The sequence below is a fragment of the Zeus faber genome (genome assembly GCF_960531495.2).
Source record: "Zeus faber genome assembly, chromosome: 7".
Taxonomy (NCBI): Eukaryota; Metazoa; Chordata; class Actinopteri; order Zeiformes; family Zeidae; genus Zeus; species Zeus faber.
This window is the reverse complement of record NC_137203.1, coordinates 16,304,055-16,321,808: the sequence shown is the minus strand read 5'-3', so window position 1 is coordinate 16,321,808 and position 17,754 is coordinate 16,304,055. Positions and strand designations below refer to the sequence as shown.

General features: G+C 45.1%; 3 protein-coding genes across 4 annotated transcripts; 1 reads left to right on the top strand and 2 right to left on the bottom strand.

Annotated features, from left to right (window-relative positions):
* The first annotated feature begins 1,993 nt into the window (after positions 1 to 1,993).
* kmt5ab (lysine methyltransferase 5Ab) lies at positions 1,994 to 5,361 on the top strand. 2 transcript variants are annotated; one of them, XM_080003500.1, is made up of 9 exons: positions 1,994 to 2,086; positions 2,179 to 2,257; positions 2,505 to 2,605; positions 3,021 to 3,168; positions 3,485 to 3,695; positions 3,808 to 3,895; positions 4,075 to 4,134; positions 4,368 to 4,558; positions 4,847 to 5,361. In XM_080003500.1, exons 2-9 carry the CDS (start codon positions 2,248 to 2,250, stop codon positions 5,055 to 5,057), a joined length of 1,020 nt encoding a protein of 339 aa, XP_079859626.1. In that variant the 5' UTR covers positions 1,994 to 2,086; positions 2,179 to 2,247; the 3' UTR covers positions 5,058 to 5,361. The 2 variants fall into 2 exon arrangements, with proteins under 2 accessions (XP_079859626.1, XP_079859625.1); XM_080003499.1 differs by lacking the exon at positions 1,994 to 2,086 and having other exon boundaries at positions 2,115 to 2,257.
* A 315-nt stretch (positions 5,362 to 5,676) lies between these two features.
* Positions 5,677 to 9,525, bottom strand: rilpl2 (Rab interacting lysosomal protein-like 2). Its single transcript, XM_080004448.1, has 4 exons — positions 8,842 to 9,525; positions 8,045 to 8,196; positions 6,967 to 7,092; positions 5,677 to 6,394 (listed from the first exon to the last, which is right to left on the bottom strand). Exons 1-4 carry the CDS (start codon positions 9,118 to 9,120, stop codon positions 6,373 to 6,375), a joined length of 579 nt encoding a protein of 192 aa, XP_079860574.1. The 5' UTR covers positions 9,121 to 9,525; the 3' UTR covers positions 5,677 to 6,372.
* A 1,111-nt stretch (positions 9,526 to 10,636) lies between these two features.
* On the bottom strand, positions 10,637 to 16,861 carry LOC307233204 (RILP-like protein 1). The gene is made up of 8 exons (XM_080004446.1): positions 16,446 to 16,861; positions 15,623 to 15,773; positions 14,325 to 14,428; positions 13,888 to 14,211; positions 13,517 to 13,705; positions 12,335 to 12,501; positions 12,165 to 12,251; positions 10,637 to 11,795 (listed from the first exon to the last, which is right to left on the bottom strand). The coding sequence occupies exons 1-8, from the start codon at positions 16,764 to 16,766 to the stop codon at positions 11,696 to 11,698; spliced, it is 1,443 nt and encodes a 480-aa protein (XP_079860572.1). The 5' UTR covers positions 16,767 to 16,861; the 3' UTR covers positions 10,637 to 11,695.
* Positions 16,862 to 17,754: the final 893 nt, after the last annotated feature.

The following is a 17,754-nucleotide window of genomic DNA, read 5'->3' as shown; positions in this document are numbered from 1 at the left end:
ATGTCAGCACATATCAAATCAATCCCAGAAATATTTCAGTAAATTTTTATTTAGTTGCAATATCTTTATTTTCATTGCCAGAAACAATTGAAGAATAGGACGTCTGCAGACTTCCTATTAAAAAAAAAGCAGGAAGGCAGCGGGCCCGGACTGAGTCTCACCAACCTGCTTGCAGCCTGTGATAAATCACTAGTGCCTGTCTTCACCTGGACTTTCAACAGGTCACCGGAGCTACGTGAAGTTGCCTCCCGCTTCAAGTAGTCCGCAACCGTCCCAGTCCCCAAAAAGCACAGCGTCACAGGACTAAATGAATACAGGCCTGTTGCACTAACCTCTGTAGTCATGAAGTCCTTTGAGAGGCTAGTGCTGGCCCACCTGAAGGCCATCACAGACCCCCTGCTGGACCCCCTGCAGTTTGCCCCTCAGGCCAGCGCATCGGTGGACGACATGGTCAACATAGGATTGCACTGCATTCTCTACCACCTTGACCGCCCGGGGACCGGGAAGTTAGGTTGCGTGCTCTCCCCACTGCTCTTCTACCTGTGTACCAATGACTGCCACCTACAGGAACCCCTCTGTTAAACTCCTGGAGTTTGTGGACGACACAACCGTCCATGGTCTCGTACAAGACGGGGATGAGTCCGCATACAGAGGGGAGGTTGGACAGCTGGACCACTGGTGCAGCCACAATAATCTTGAGCTCAACACGCTCAAGACAGTGGAGACGACGGTGGACCTCAGAAGGCACACCCCCCTCCTCTCTCCCCCCTCTCCATACAAGGCAGCACCGTGGCGTCCGTGGAGACCTTCCTGGCTCGTGGGAACTACAATCTCCCCGGGCCCGAAGTGGGAGACCGACATCATCTCCATCACACAAAAAGGCCGAGCAGGGGATGTACTTCCTGCGCCAGCTGAGAAAGTTCAAACCGCCTCAGAAGCCGTTGGTGCAGCTTCACTCAACCGTGACTGAGTCTGTCCTCTCCACCTCCATAACAGTGTGGTTTGGCACCGCCACCAAACGGGACACACACCGGCTGCAGCGCATCATCAGGTCTGCAGAAAGGATTATTGGACTTAACTTGCCCTCGCTCCACGATCCCTTCACTTACCAGAGCCAGGAAACGGGCGGGGAATATCACTACTCCGCTCGCACCCTGGCCATCGCATCTTTGAACTCCTCCCCTCCGGAAGGCACTTCAAAGCACTGCACGCCGGAACCTCCAGACACGGGAATGACTTCTTCCCTCGCGCCATCACGTTAACGGACACCCAGCCATGTGACCTGTCACTGCATATCCTCAGGGAAATGCCTGTCAATCACATATAGTCGCAGACACCCACAGCCATTTTCATCCTGCAATAAATTATTCTTACATTTCTTACATTTAGTATATGTGGTTTATTTAGTTAACTTATAGCTAGCAAATGCACTTTACTGCTATCTATGATAGCACCACAGTTTACTGTAGGCTACTGTAGGCAAAACCTACCTTTTATAAAACAGACTCTTTGTTTATTGAGTGTTGAATGTAAGTACAGCGTGAGTTACTGTGAAACCGGAGTCAAATTCCTTACATGTGTAAAAGCATGTTTGGCCAATAAAACCTGACTCTGATTCGCCTACCGATGGCATTGAAAAAAAAAAAACCTTGTGCATACTTTTACTATTTAAACAAATTGAAAGAACTCTTAGTTGTGTGTTTCTGATGTCCTAAACCAAAAACGGTGTTGTTGTAGCGAGAATGATGATAATAATAAAAGAAAATAATGATGAGAATAATGATAATAATAATAATAAAAAATAATTACAACAATAGTAATTATTATTATAATTGTAATAATTATGATCATCATAAAATAAATAATAAATCTGCTAGTATTATCATTGGAGGTCCCCTTTAAAAAAAATCATAGTAGTTATTTAACAACGTTCACTGTAAGACCCCGCCCACCCATCGCTTCAGATCCCTTGCTACAGTTAGCACAGGGGTAACCAACATGGTAACTACGTACGTCAACTTGGCTTTCGGCCAATCGGAAAGCCGCTACCAAGTCCGGCGTGACGAACCACCCAATCAAAGACGCCGTGTGTTTTTAAATCCATCACACACGCTATTATTCATTTGTGTAGTCGTCTGGTGTTTGTCGTCTAAACAGTTCATCTTGTGCATTTTGCAGCCCGCGGAAGGAGACCCAGTTTCGAGCAGACCTCTCGTCCTCCTCGGCGTTTTGTTTGGGGGACTTGAGATGGCCAAAGGTGGGTAGCTCGTTAGCGTGAAGGCTTTGTTGTTAAAGGGCGACGCACGGGGTGCGCTGTGTTGAGCTAGCCAGGCTAGTGTTGAGCTAACGTTAATGCGAATTCAGCTAGCCGATGTACTTGTGTGCGAGTACTTCAACATTTTTTTTGTTTTTATAGCTGAACTAGAATGTACTGGCTGGTATCGCGTGTGTGCAATTAAAACGCTGGCATGGCCCGCTAAACATTCATCCCCACGTTGGCGTAGGGAAGAAAAATGTGCTGACGACCTACAACAAGCCCGTGCCCGCCTCTCAACACAGAGAAAACCAGAAGGAGAGCAAGGAAAACACACCAGACATGAACAAGGTGAGCGGTCCTACTAACTCCCAGAAACATGCAATCCATCTTAGCTTTGTTAATTCCGTTATTTATTCGTGCTTTGCCCCCCCGTCCTGCAAATTAAAACTCACAGGCAGCGTCCTAAAGCTTTCTGGTTGCAAGGTCAGCTCTGTAGTAGGAGGGGCAAGTGCTGAAAATGGACATCATTCAAATCCATAAAGCACACATTGTACCATTGATACCATTTTGTTCATTTAAGTCATCCTTATGATTATGAAACGTTATTAATATTTGCGTACACCCTGACTTCTTATACTCTGACATTCTAATGTATGAAATACATAATCATAATAACAATCAATAATAATCATAATAATCAATGCACCAGCTGTGTTTTTGTTTTGATACTCTTGCAGGTTGACTCGATGTGTTGTTGTTGCAGGATATTGCATGCAGAGCTCAGTCAACCTTCCACAGTCTGTGGAGCCCAAGCAAACCTAGGTCCCCCCTGAGTGAAAATTCAAGCTCCGTAATTCAGGAAGAAAATGCTTCTGAGAAATCTCACACTGACACCTCCAATCTGAAGAAAGGTGAGTATGCGACTGTGGTTTAAACTGAAGTTTGTCGCTGCCTTGGATTATATATATATATATATATATATATATATATATATATATATATATATATATATATATATATATATATATATATATATATATATGGCTGTAGTAACCTGCAGGCCATTCTAATTGTTGGACTGTTTTTTTTGGTTTTGTTTTTTTTTTCCTGTGCTGACAGTCAGTGACCAACTGTCGTGTGACACAACCTTATTGGGTTGTGTTAATCTGTTGTGTGCCTCAGCTGAATGTGCAATGAATGTTTTTTTTGTTTTTTTCTTTGTCTTAGTTTTAGACAGACCTACTGAAAGTGACCTTCTAAATTGCACCGATGAGCAGAATTCAGCGAGGGCTTGTCTTGTGTCTGGCTCCAGAGAATCGCCCACCGAACAAGTTGTGGAAAAAGACACAATTTCAAAAACAAACAGGCCTTCACGGGACAACAGTATTCCTGTGTTCAAACCTCAAAAAGGGACTGGACATAAAGTCAGAGTTAAAAAGTATGGAAGGAATACAAGTTGTTGCAAATATTGACAGAATGAAAGCATCCTGTGTGAAATACAATTACAATTTTGTGGTGTCAATTTTAAAGTATGTTTCCCTTCATCCCAGACCAGAGAATAAAGCTCCCCAAAACAGGAAAGTCACAGACTATTATCCAATCAGACGGAGTTCTAGGAAAACCAAGACGGAGTTAAAGGCAAGTGTGCAAATTGTTCTATCAGCAAAGTATTTTGCTTTGATAATACACAGGTTCATATTCTGTCCTTCTGGGTCATCTGGATGTGAGCAGGTGTTGTTTTGCTGCAGAAACTCAAAATGAACCGTGATGTGCATGACAACTGAGTTGAAATTAGTTCCTTCTCTGCATTTCAATAGGATGAAGAACACAAACATATCGATGACCTGATTAAGAACGGTGTTGAAGAAGGACTGCTGGTAAAATGCTTAATTGTTGATACCAATTTCAATCCGTCTGGGATGTGAAGCCTGATTAACAGGATTTAATTGATCATGAATTGCTCTCCGGCCCAGTGCAGCACTGTCTTGGTTATCAATACATTCCTTGGATATCGGAAATATGCAGCAACAGGGGGGAAAAAAAAAGTTTAACTGAAACTTTAAGACTGGCATTATGGGCCGTAAAGAACGTGTGTGTGTGTTCTTTGCAGGTTAAACACATAGAGGGAAAGGGAAGAGGCGTATTCGCTGTCAAGGATTTCAAAAAGGGGGAGTTTGTTGTCGAGTATCATGGAGACCTAATGGATTTAGCCAGTGCTAAAAACAGAGAAGCTAAATACGCACAGGATCCTGAGACAGGATGTTACATGTACTACTTCCAGTATCATGGGAAAACCTTCTGGTAAGTTCAGATTAAATCCCTACATTGGTGAACCTACAGCTATGTCTTAAGCACAAATTAAGAAAATTCAATTTTCATTAATAGCAGGTTTTTGGAAACAAAACATTTTTTGACAAAGCTTAAATGTTATTTATTCAATTGTTGGATTAATACTCTGATCCAGATCTTTAGAGCTTGAACGGAATTTGAACTCAGTTTTTGGTACTGGTTGCGTTTTCTTGTGTTAATGGTTTAGATTTACCTATTTGAATCAGTGTTTACTTGTTGACAATTTGCCATGTTTCCTAGTGTGGATGCTACAAAGGAAACTAACCGGCTGGGAAGATTAATCAACCACAGCAAAACTGGAAACTGTCAGACGAGGCTTCATGACATCGATGGACAACCTCATCTCATATTGGTGGCATCAAGGGATATCGAGGCTGAAGAAGAGCTTCTTTATGACTATGGCGATCGGAGCAAATCTTCCATCTCAGCTCATCCCTGGCTCAAATACTGAACTGTTTAAAATCTACAATCTGAGAATCCATTTCCATTAGTGACACTTCATGACCTGTATGTAGCAAATATAGCTGAGCAAACTGAATGCTCCTTTTTTATCAAATACAAAAAAAACTATGTTTTTATGAATATTTAGTGACTTTCCCATGAAAAATTGGTTTTGCAAGTGGATGGTTTTAATAATGATTTTATCTTTGTTTAATCCTTTACTAACCATGTGTAATAAGGATTATCTAAGGAGTGTTTGTATTGCCCTGATGTTGCTTTTTTTGTAATTATTAATCTGACAACTCACTATGATAACTGAGCTGTATTATAAATTGAGAAATAAATCTCAGTTGAATTTTTCACATCGGTTATGTGGATTTGTGGGAGAGATCAGTAAAACTATGACCATATTTGTGACACTCATGGCAAAAGCGGCCTCATTTACAGATGTCTCACTTGCCTCCATCCCATGGGCCAGCCGACACGTGTCTCCGTGCACCAAAAAGTGATGTACAGCAAGAGAACTTCTTTCTTCCCAATTCAGCATTGGAACGGTGCTAGCTGTCCATTGTGTTGTAGTAAAAACTTTTCAAACGGGTAAGAAGAACATTTAAACTTGCAAGTTAAGTAAAAGATTTATATTTAAAAAAAAGGGGGTATTAATGGGACAGGGTGAAACAACTTATTTTTCAATACTACGAAATATTTCTCCAGATAAGAAAATAACATCTGTCGTGAGTTAGAAAATTGTGTATATGAGCAGTTTCAAACTGCTGAAGTACAAACGTTATCAAAGCCCGTGATTCCTATCTATCAACCTTTACCAACCGCACTGTAATACTTGTGTATTTGGTCCACTACACCATTGAATTACTTTTCATTTTACTTAAATATTTCCAATTTAGAGGTATTCATTTTGCTTCCTCTGAATCATTTTCTAACAAAAAGGTAAAAACATCTTCACTATTCAAGTAAGTAATTTCTATAGTAAGGCTAAAACCTGTGTACATTTCCTTGTGGTACATTATACAGAATAGTGCTGTGACAAATGTTTCCTGTATTCTTACGTCATTTGATGATCTAAATACTGGTTGGATAACATTTCTTATTTTTTGTTATTTAACATCTTGAGATATCCTCTAAACATGTATTTTCATCATAAGCATTGTAGGCAACATTCTAAATATTAAATATTTAAGTGTTACACACTATACAAATATTCATTGTAAAAGTGGAACTGATAAGAAAAATATGTGCATACAAATCCAGTTTGGCGTCGGTGTACGTAACTTCCTGTCAGTGCCAATTCTTGCCAGAGGTTATTCTCACTTTCGCCTGAATGAAAACCTAGAAATGGAATATTCCAGAATTAGTTGAAAGAATGTTTCCGTACGTTTACAGCAACGGGCGGAGAGGCAAATGTGAGACATTAACGGATCAATTGTTCTTTTAAATCTTAGCAGGATTCAGGTCGATCACAGTTGCAGATCAGGCTGCAGAGAGCAGCTGGGTCGAAGCGCCTCTATTCATACGTTCAGCTATTCACACAAACATCCTGAGCATCAGCACAAATACTGCTGGTCACAAGTAAATCATTATGAGACTGCAGACAGGCTGTGAGAAGAACCTTAATGCCAGCAAACTCCCACATGATGCAGCTACTGCTGAGAAATTCCCTCAGTTTGCCATGTTAGATAGACACTTTGACTTACAACCACTAAAAACCCTGGGAAGCAAGACTACTTCCACTTCCGGGTTCACCGTAGCATTCCTCTTTATTTTAGTGCTATATTCCATGATATTTTTATTTTCCTGTATTATTATTATTATTATTATTTTTTTTTTTTTTTGTCGTCTCACAGAGGGAAATGTCCCCGTTGAAGCCACATCCAATATAACAAATTGAGTAAATGACTTACAGTTTGCTAATGGCAGTCTTCTCTTCTTTTGGCTCCTCTTTCGAATCGTCCACCGTGATCGAAATGCCGTCTCTGGATTCCAGGTCTATCTCCACCATGGCCGGTTCAGCCTGCGGCAGCATCCCGCTGTGGGTGGACGCAAATTCTAACGGTCAGAGAGAACCTCTTGTGTGAACGTCTCTTAATATTTAATCCCCATCCATCACCCAATTCCACAGTAAACCTGTGACGGGGACAGATGAACCCGAAGGCCTTTTTTTGCCCAAACCCTTTATGTATTGCATAAGAGGTCAAATGTCCTATCTTATCTGTTATGTAATTTGCATATCCTGCAGATGAAGCAAACTGCCATATGGAAGGTTCAAACTGTAAACCCTCAGGATGTTCTTTTCAACTGGCGAGACATGCTTTGTTTACTTGCAAAGAGTCATAATTATGATAGAACTGCCCCGAAACTCAAGTTTCCACAACGTCAGCTGAAACCTCCCTGTGTCTCATGAACGTTTGTCCTTATTATTACATTTATGTTGTGCTCAATTTTGAGATCGAGTTGTGAGAAGATCACAGGAATGACACACCGCGCATCCTCGAGCTGAACAACGTGAATGACGGAAAACCCTGTTGCCCCACCGAGTGAGATAATCCAGTGCTTTTCTTTCAGCAACACCCGCGGTAAACGCAGAGTGAACCACACTTTAGGTTGAAAACTTAGGATAGATTGATAGAGGGATAGATAGATAGATAGATAGATAGATAGATAGATAGATAGATAGATAGATAGATAGATAGATAGATACATAGATACATAGATACATAGATAGGACAAACAGATAGACAGATGGATAGATGGAAAGACAGATGGATAGATGGAAAGACAGACGGATAGATAGATGGATAGACGGATAGATAGACGGATAGATAGATCGACAAATAGACAGATAGATAGACAGACAGACAGATAGATACATAGATATAGATAGACGGATAGACAGATAGATAGATAGAGACAGACAGATAGATAGACCACACGTTGGAGAGGAACCCTCCTCAGATCAGATCCCTTTTCTCCAGTGTTCACCTCTTGTACAGCTGCAGCTCCTCCTGAGCCAACATCAGCTGGGCCTTGAGCTGGTTCCTCTCCTGGAGAACCTCCTTCAGCTCCTGCATGGTGAAGCGGGGTCTGTTCGGGTCCTTCAGGTCCACCAGCAGCTGGTTGGGTCCGGCTGTTTGCTGCGAGCGGTGGTGGATTAACATTAGTACCGAGGTCGGTTCAAGACCCGATCACCAAGTATCACCATACAAGCACAACGCAGTGAAATGATATTCAGTTCCCGGCTTTTCAACTTTTATTCCACTGCATTTCAAGGCAAACACCTACACCTTACACGCATTTCTAACAAAGCGGTGCTACTTTAGTCTAAAAAAACAATAACAAATCAGGATTAATATTTGTATACTGCAGTATAATATTTGTATACTCATCTGGATTTAGCTGCGTATATCTATTTGAAGAAATAGATATGACACCAGCTTTACTTCTCATTCTAAATAGTCATCAGGATATATCAGGAAAACTGTAATCGGGATCCTCAGAACGACAACAACAAGGTACGGGAGGTTCTGTCACACCAGGACACTGAACTTGAACTTGAACTTGGATGCGACGTGTACTTTTTACTGGCGTCACTTTTTTTTTAAGGGTTTAAGTTCGTTTAAGAACGGGTATTCCTACTTATTTATTTATTTATTTATTTTACACTGGTGGAACTGTCGACGTGGTACTTTTATTGCGTAGGGGCGTTCGTGTCATTTGTACTTTTACTTTGACACCCCCGTTCCCGTCGCCCAAAAACACAGCCCCAGCCGCCGACTCACAAGACTCTCCCGGGCGGTCCTGTCCAGCTCGCTCCGCAGGTTGTCCCTCTCCATGCGCAGCTCCTCCAGGCCCAGGTTGTACCTGCCCACCAGCGCCTCGAACATCTCCAGGACGCGGACGATCCGGAACTGCAGGTCCGACACCTCGTCGCCCGCGGCGCTGATCCGCAGCAGGTCGCGGCCGATCACGTAGGAGATGTCGTACACGTCCTCCACCGTCAGCTGGAGCGCGTCCTTCTCGAACGCCGCCGCGGGCGACGGCTCCTCCCGGGACTCCATGCCCCGAGAAGAGGGAGAATCCGCAACAGGTAGCCCGCCGCTAGTGTCCGCCGTGCGAGGGTGTCGTCATCGTCCCTCGCCGCTCGGGGGGTTGTTCTTCCTCTGCTCCCGGATCGTTTGGCTTCGGGACCTTCCCTCGACGCCAGCCCGTGGCGCGTCTTCCAGTGCCGTAAAGGGAGGCGGGGGCGGCGGGGTAACCAAGGCAACAGGTGAAGCCACGCGAAGCGAGGGGCGACGGTCAGGTGAGAGGGCACGTGACGGGAGGTTTTACGTGTTGACGTCTTTTTTTTTAAAATTTATATTTGTATGTTGCTCTGTTGTGGGATGTTTCTTTCTCTACTTTTTCTTTTCCTGTACTGTACCATGTCCCTGCGACGGAGGAGCTTCAGCACCGCAGTCATAGAACCCGAGTTGTTCCCATAGGTTGTTTTTTTTTTTTTGCGACAGCGCCACCTAATGACCTGGATGACCGCAAACAGTGGGGGAAGGAGGGGTTGGGGTGAGGTAGGGGTGAGGTTAGGGTGAGGATTTGTCGAAGGGGTGAGGTTAGGGTGAGGAGTTGGAGGAGGGGTGAGGTTGGGGTGAGGGGTTGGGGAAGGGGTGAGGTTAGGGTGAGGAGTTGGAGGAGGGGTGAGGTTGGGGTGAGGGGTTGGGGAAGGGGTGAGGTTAGGGTAAGGAGTTGGGGGAGGGGTGAGGTTGGGGTGAGGAGTTGGGGAAGGGGTGAGGTTAGGGTGAGGAGTTGGGGGAGGGGTGAGGTTAGGGTGAGGAGTTGGGGAAGGGGTGAGGAGATGGAGGAGGGGTGAGATTGTGGTGAGGAATTGGGGAGGGGTGAGGTAAGGGTGAGGAGTTGGGGAAGGGGTGAGGTTAGGGTGAGGAGTTGGGGAAGGGGTGAGGAGTTGGGGAAGGGGTGAGGTTAGGGTGAGGAGTTGGGGAAGGGGTGAGGAGTTGGAGGAGGGGTAAGGTTGGGGTGAGGAGTTGGGGAAGGGGTGAGGTTAGGGTGAGGAATTGGGGAAGGGGTGAGGAGTCAGGGGAGGGTGAGGTTGGGGTGAGGAGTTGGGGAAGGGGGTGAGGGGGTTTAGAAATCTTGGTGTGCATTTTCTTTTTCATTGTTTTACAAGTGTCACGTGTACAAATAGACAGACAGATCTTGTCCAATCAATTTCAATGGTTTTGGAGCGACTGACTACTGAGCCGCAGCTTTTTCAGAGAGACCTGAATAAATATACTGTACATCAGGGTCCGGCAACGTCGTCCAGGACTTTCCAGGCCTTTCCAGGCCTTTCCAGGACCCGGTGGTGAACCACTGCGACTCCGTTTCCGTCACTCTCTGAAATGTGGCGGTTGGAGGCCCGTGACGACTTCGCTCAAAACAACAGGAAATGAAAACACACCAAACACCTTTCAGACGACACCTCAGACACACACACACACACACACACACACACACACACACCCTAAAATTAAAACCTCCTCACGAGACAAAACATCCACAACATCAGAGAAACTGGCAACACTGTGATGGTGAGAGGTCGTTTTATTATTCCTTTATCCCTGTATCCAAGTAGATCTGAAGACATAACAAGAGGTGACTACATTGTTGTTTTCAAATTGATGAATAATACACACCGTAAATATTATTTTATTAAAATGATTGATAACCCATTTGCCTAAAAGTAAAAGTGTGTTTGTTGTCAATGGATTGAATGAGAGGGGAAGTTATGTCATCAAACAGCAAAACAGTCCTCCCTCATGTATCTATGCTGAAAGTACATCCTGGTTCATATTTTGATATTTCATTTCATGTTGTGAATATTAACGATGTTTGAAGTGTGAAGAATTGTCAACTTTCATCGAAATTAATAAAATGTGACATGTCAGACATACAGCCAGGGAGCTAATTGGCGTTTTAGTACTTTGGCTGTCAGCAGTACAGTTTTCATTGCGGTTACTGAAAATTTTCAGTTGTCAGCTGCTTCACGTGACTGAAAAACAAGCATCCGCTCAGAACGTTGCTCATTAGATTCTATCATTGGCTGACGCGCATAAAGAAACTTGACAAGCATTACATTCAGTAAGCATCAAAGTGCTTCATTTATCGTTGCTTTGAAATTAACATAAATATATGGATTTTGATAGGACTTGGTTTTCCAGTGCAAGGTCACTTGGCGCCAACATTTATCATATCTTTTCCACCAACTCTCCCGCTATGTTCTGTTGTTTTATTTTGAGAAACAGTCGATTTACATTAACATTGTCGGGAAACGTTATTATACTGTTGCAATGAATGCGTGTTGCAATTGCACTTTTATATTCGTCGGATCAAATAAAGCAATAATACAAACAGTTGAATGCGTCCAAACCAGTTAACATACGAATAGCAGCTTTATATGCTTATATTAATATATAAAATGATATGTAAAATATATATTTATATAAATCTTGGCTCAACAAGGCCCTGAAACCACACAATATACTTGGGTTGTTTGCGTTTGACGACATAGACAAACTAACATTGCGCGGCACAGTCTGAACAACACAAAACAAAAAACAGAACCAGGACATGGATTCAGTCATTTCATGGTTCTACGTAGGAATAAAGTCTTCTGATCGGAAGCAACGTGGGATCGTCCTGAATCAATCCGGCCGCCACCATCGGCATAATTGCAGTAAAGATCCTGTCCAGACAAGAACAGATTCAAATGAAAAATGGTTTAGACACAAATTAATTGCAGCCGGAAAAAAAACGAAAAGCGCAAAACGAGCACAGAGACTGTGGACAAACACGAGTAGCACTGATGTGAAACGGTTAGTGTGAGATGGTCAAAACACCCCCTCTCTACCCAACATTAGTAATAAAGTGAGTCTGCGACACATTTTCATGTCTAGAAGAATAATTAATGACTTTTTATTGATTTATTATTCTTTTTTTTAAAAGATGTTTTTTTTGTTTGTTTATCAGACAGTGATAGTGTGGGAAGAAAGGGGACAGAGAGCAAAATCGGGCAAAATAAGGCGCCATCGAGGGGGGGGGGGTCTCTACTCACAGGCGTCTGATTCCCGACTCCGGTGGGTCGGCGGGGACAGGAGAGGGAGAAACGTCGACAAAGCCGGCGTCATCCTCCGACTCCTCACTGCGGGGTGGTGGTTGCCTTTTAGTCAGGTGCCGTGTGAATGACTCAAAAAAAAAAAAAAAAAACACCAACGGAAAACCGACCTTTTGTAAAACTCCAGCTCCTCCTGCAGCGCGAACACGCGGGACTTGAGCTCGTTCCTCTCCTGCAGGACGTCGCGCAGCTCCTGCAGCGTGAAGCGGGGTTTGTCCGGCTCCGGGTCCACGCCGTCCGTCTCCCCGTCCGGGTCGCCCGTATCGCGGCGTGACCCCTTGGTGTAATAAGCACAACCGCCGATCAGGTTCATTTGATTGACGTGATTGTGTTCCTCCGCGCCCCGGCGATTACATCACGGATCCAGCAACGTTTTTGTCCGTCAATTTCACATCCCCAGGCTACAGTTAGTTGGGATTTCGAGGTTTGCCGGGTTACCGGACACATGAATCCGGGAGGTGGATCATGCGCTCACCTTGAAATTGGGGCACCTTCCAACGTCACGTCACGGCGTGTCAACACAAAACATGAACAGCCGAAAGCCGTGTCAGATCACCCACATCGGAAAACACTGCAACGCCCGAGAGACGCGATGCCCTGTTTCCTGTAAACACGCACGACGGCGGACTTTTATTTGAGGTCACCAAACCGGTTTAGAGGGACGAGCCCATGGCGTGGCCTGCGCCAGGGGACACGCCGCCGGCCACGGGGCAGCGGCGTTAGGCCAAGTGGCTCTCGTCTCGTCGCCGGGTCTCCGCGCCCCTTGGCTTTTGTGGGCGTGTCGGCTCAAAAATGGACTGGCTGTTGTGGGCGGGCCAAACCTTTCAAAGCGCTCTCCCTTTTCATATTTAATATACATTACATAGATGGATGGCGCCGTGTGTATTTTTTATTGTATTTTTTTTTATTAAAATGGTGTAGCTGTTTACTTAGCAAAATAAATGACCTCTTGAAAAAACTGCGCAACTAGTCCAGCCATCCCTCCCTTAAAATAAATATTGTCCTTGCTGGAGGGACATAAACGACGTGTTCCTTATTTTACTGACAGTTTAAGAGACGTTTTTCCATTTTAAAAAGTTGCCTAGTTATGAACAATTACGCAGCCGTCCAGGCTTCCGTTTCCCAAGGATCAGCGGCATTGAGAGCGTATCCTCCCTCCTACTGGCTGCCACCCGGCGCTGCTCATTTGCGTAAAGTTGAAACCTGCTCAACTGCGAGGGCGAACGCTCGTCGCCGTACGTAGCTCCGCCCCCTGCAGCGTCTGAAACGCTTTGCAGCGCGTGTGACTGTACCGTAACAGGTGAACACAGCTCCAGGTCCTTATCTTCCTCACAGTCTTCCTCACAGCCTTCCTCACTCGGGATTGCGTTTGTCGGGGCCGTGCCGAGTGGCGGCGTCTCCTCCGACTCGAAGCAGTCTGCCATGAAGCCGGCGTCTCCTCCACATTCCACCCAAACCGAGTTCGGTTTGATAGGGTCGGACTGGATTTGGGGACATATTATGACAAATTCAGACACTGAGAAGATGTCTTTCCAGACACAGAAATTCACGACAAAAAAAAAATCTAAAATCTAAAAAGGCCGTCCTTGGAACAAGGCCTAAGTTCCTGAAAAGTTCCTGAAATGGTTCCTGCGGTGGAGCAGGGGCCGCGAGGGCAGCTTACTGCCGTGCACGCCGCTGCAAGAGGCGACGTCCCCGCCTTGTGAGGACACCGCAGCTCCTCCTCGGCAGCGTGCCGCTCCCTCTGTAGCTCCCACTCCTGGCGCTCGTCCCTCAGCCTGGTCAGCTCCAGCTGCAGAGCCCCCACTTCCTGCTGCAGAGCCCCCACCTCCTGCTGCTGGGCCCCCGCTTCGTGCTGCTGGGCCTGGGCCGCCGCCTCCAGCTCGGCCCTCTGCTGGATCAGAGACTTTCCCTGGGCCTCCAGCACGCCCATCCTGTGACGGAGGCCCTGGTTGATCCTCATTAACCGATGCTTCTGCATCTGGAGCTACCGGGGCGAGAGAAACGTTTTTTTTTTTAAACCCGTTGGCTCGGGTCAAACGCGGGGCGGGTCACTCAAGAGGAGGTTTTTGTTCCCCGTTGGCGCTTCTGGACCCTCACCGCCTCGACGTCCTCATTCCTGCGGGACAGTTCGCGGTCTTTGGCGCGGATTTCATCCCTCTGTTTTTCCACCGAGTATGTCAGCCTCTTCGTCACCTCTCGCTCTTTTTCCCCGACATGCCGATGGGTGTCACAACACGAAGAAGGACCAGACACAACGTTGACTCATTCGCACTCATTTTCATGGGGGAGGTGATACAAATACAAATACAAATACAAATGCATGTTAGGGATTAATAACACTGGTTGGATGGGGTTTTTTTTTTTCTAGTTTAGTACATGTGTGTTTTGTCCCTGAAAGTAAAAATAGCTGTAGCAACCAAGCCTCACATGGGTTATATTTCTGTCTGGGTCAAAAATAGTCCCCTGTACAGGCGCCCTCGTGCCCTCATTCACCCTATTTTGACCTTTCCAGGTCAAAATGCAAGGGTGCTGCAGATGCAATTGAATGATCAGTGACGCACACGCACGCACGCACACACGCACACACACACACACGTGTAGAATAGAAAAAACGTCACACCTGTCAAACAGAGTAATTATAGATATGACTACACTAAGAGTAATCAATTTCACGGCTACTCCGTCTATACTTGTGGATGTGATGTGATGTGACGCACATGGCATTTGATGACCCAACTGAATTAATGCCCGCTGAGGATCTGTTAACGGGCTGCCGATTTGCCGCCACGCCGATATTAAAGCAAATCAACATATGTTGAGAGTGGAATACAGATTCGTTTAATAATCTACATATTTTACAACCTTCCCCAACAATGTGAATTATGATATTTAAGCTAATATCATGTTGCTTACTTATGGTAGTAACTGTTCCAATGTGTAGTCTCATGTAATTCAACATCACTAGAGGGGAGTGGGTGAGAAATACAGCCTTTATCTATTCTCATGTACATGATTCCCCAATAAAATATATCTTGAAAATGCTATGTTTAGGCTATTGGAATAGTCCCATTTAATGGGAGCTTTTTTTTTTTAAAGATTTTAGTTTCCATGGAAATGTTATTTTACATAATTTGCTCTTATGTGAAATGACATGCAAATTAATATTATAACATAACCCCAAACTCTTCCAACGCCGAAGCCAAAATATCAAGACTCCACGTTGGTACGTCATACTTTTAACAGGAGTCATTTAAAGTAGGACAAGATTAAGTATGATTTGATAATGCTTTAGTACCTTTTTTTTTTTTTTCTTCCTCCCTTCCAAAAGCTGAATACAGTGTAATACGTTTCACTTCCCTGCCTGATAACATCGTGTGAGTAATGTCAGCATCTACCCTCTGGTTTCTGGAGCTCCCTCTCCGCAGGGGGGGCGTCTTTGAGGGAGAGGCTCGCCTGCAGCCGCCTGTTCTCGGCCTGGAGCCGGGAAATTTGGGAGAGCAGGTCCTGGGTCTCCCCTCTCCACGCGTCCTCGAGCAGCTCCAGCTCCTGGAGATTTGGACGTCGCGCGGTGGAAACCCGCCGACACGATCAGCGCAGCAGTGGCGCCGAAGAGGAAAACAAAGACAGACGGCAAAGCGGTGGCGCGGTGGATTCAAATCTACCTGTTGCACAAGAACGCAACACCTGTAAAAGCTGGAAAAACTACCGATTGCCAATTTCATGGCACTAATGCTTCGTGCCATAAAATTGGCAATGAATTACTTTTACAGGCTATTGTTTAATGCAGCGATTCTCAACCTTTTCCATATGAAGGATCCTTCAGTTTGATGCACATTAGGCCGCGGGGCCCGTGTCATAAGATCGCCTGGGGTCCCTGGAACCCCAATCGGACAGGTTATTGATTACTGGTTGTTGTTGAAAGATCCAAACCTGCCATTACTACAGTTAGAGAGATAAGAGTGAAGCTGTGATCATTCTGCATTCTCATTCAGAGTGATTAATGCAAGGAGTAATCATTGTGCTGGGGGGCCCCCCATGGAACCTCTGGAGGGACCCCAAGTTTTTACAACCACGTGTGTGACCACGCACATGATCATTTGGGAAAGGGGCGTCTCCCCCCCGGGTACTGTAGTCAGAAGGACTTGGCAGGTCGTGCGTGTGAGTGTGTGTGTGTGTGTGTGTGTGTGTGTGTGTGTGCGTGCGTGCGTCATCCCACACCTTCTGCTGCTTCCTCCCCTTCTCGTATCGGTCGCTCCGCTCCCGCCGCAGCTTGTCCAGCTCTCTCCGCAGCTCTTCTTCCTCCGTCCCCGGGCCGACGTCGCTGTCGCCGCCGCCGCCGCCGCCGCGGGTCACGAACACCTCCAGGACTTCCAGGACCCGCACCACTTTGGGCATGAGCCGCAGCGGGGCCTCGCGCCCGTAGCGGTCGATGAGCCTCTCGAACTCCTGGCCCACCGCCGCCGCCATGTCGTACACGTCCATCACCGTCAGCTCCGCCGCGGGTTTATCCAAAGCGGCGCCGCGGGGCAGCGGCTCCATGGCGCCTTCCTGCGATCCTAACAGCGCGCTTCCCAAATCCACATGTTTCTCCTCCGCGGACTTCACCGTGACATTGTACTTGCCCGTCGCTTCCCAATGACACCAAAGCAAGTTCTGGTGCGGAGTCGCAGGTAGCGCCTACTCCAGTGCGCATGCTCAGATGTTCTCGATTCTGACAGTTGGTCCTCGGAAGTGAGAAAATGTCCAATAATAATAATAATAAATAAAACATTCAGCTTGCTTGCTAATATTGTGTATATATATTTTCAGACGATTCGGTGATTACATGTTTTTCTTATATATACACACTGTATATGAAAAATGTAATGAGGAAAAAAAAAAAAGGAAGAAAAAAAGTAAATATATACATCACATTAAATTGTTCATCATTAGTCTACTTCCTACTGCCTCTGGAGTTTGCCCTTCGATCATCCATGGTACTTGTGTGACTGCATGTAAAAAAAAATAAACAATCTTGACTTTGATAAACATGTTTTCAAAAGGTAATTGCAATAAATCAGAATTTAGCAAATTTGGATTCACGAAGGTGATGTGTGTTCATGTGGCGCGTGTCTGAGTCATCAAATGCCTGCTGTAAGTTATGGTGGCCGAGGTTCTCGAATGAAAAAATATATACATTAACATCTATAATGGAATTGGTCAAGTTTTGTCAAATGTTTTGTTAATAAACTAAAACACAATCATAACAATAAAATGTTTTTATTAAATTCACTGTGATGAGTGAAGCGTTTGTTTGCAGTGTGATAGTATGTGAGTGTGTCCTTGTTTAGGATAATTATTGGGTTCATTCCAGCTCTTTAGGTTTCCAAAGATCCCGTATTTAAGCTCCATTTATCCAGTTCTTTGAACGTTAGTTATTAATTGAGCAACAATCTGGTGTAACTCAATATTTGCACAACGGATTAATTTAATTCTGCCAATTTCAGAATCTGAAACAACACGATAATCACCCGTAAAATAATGCAAA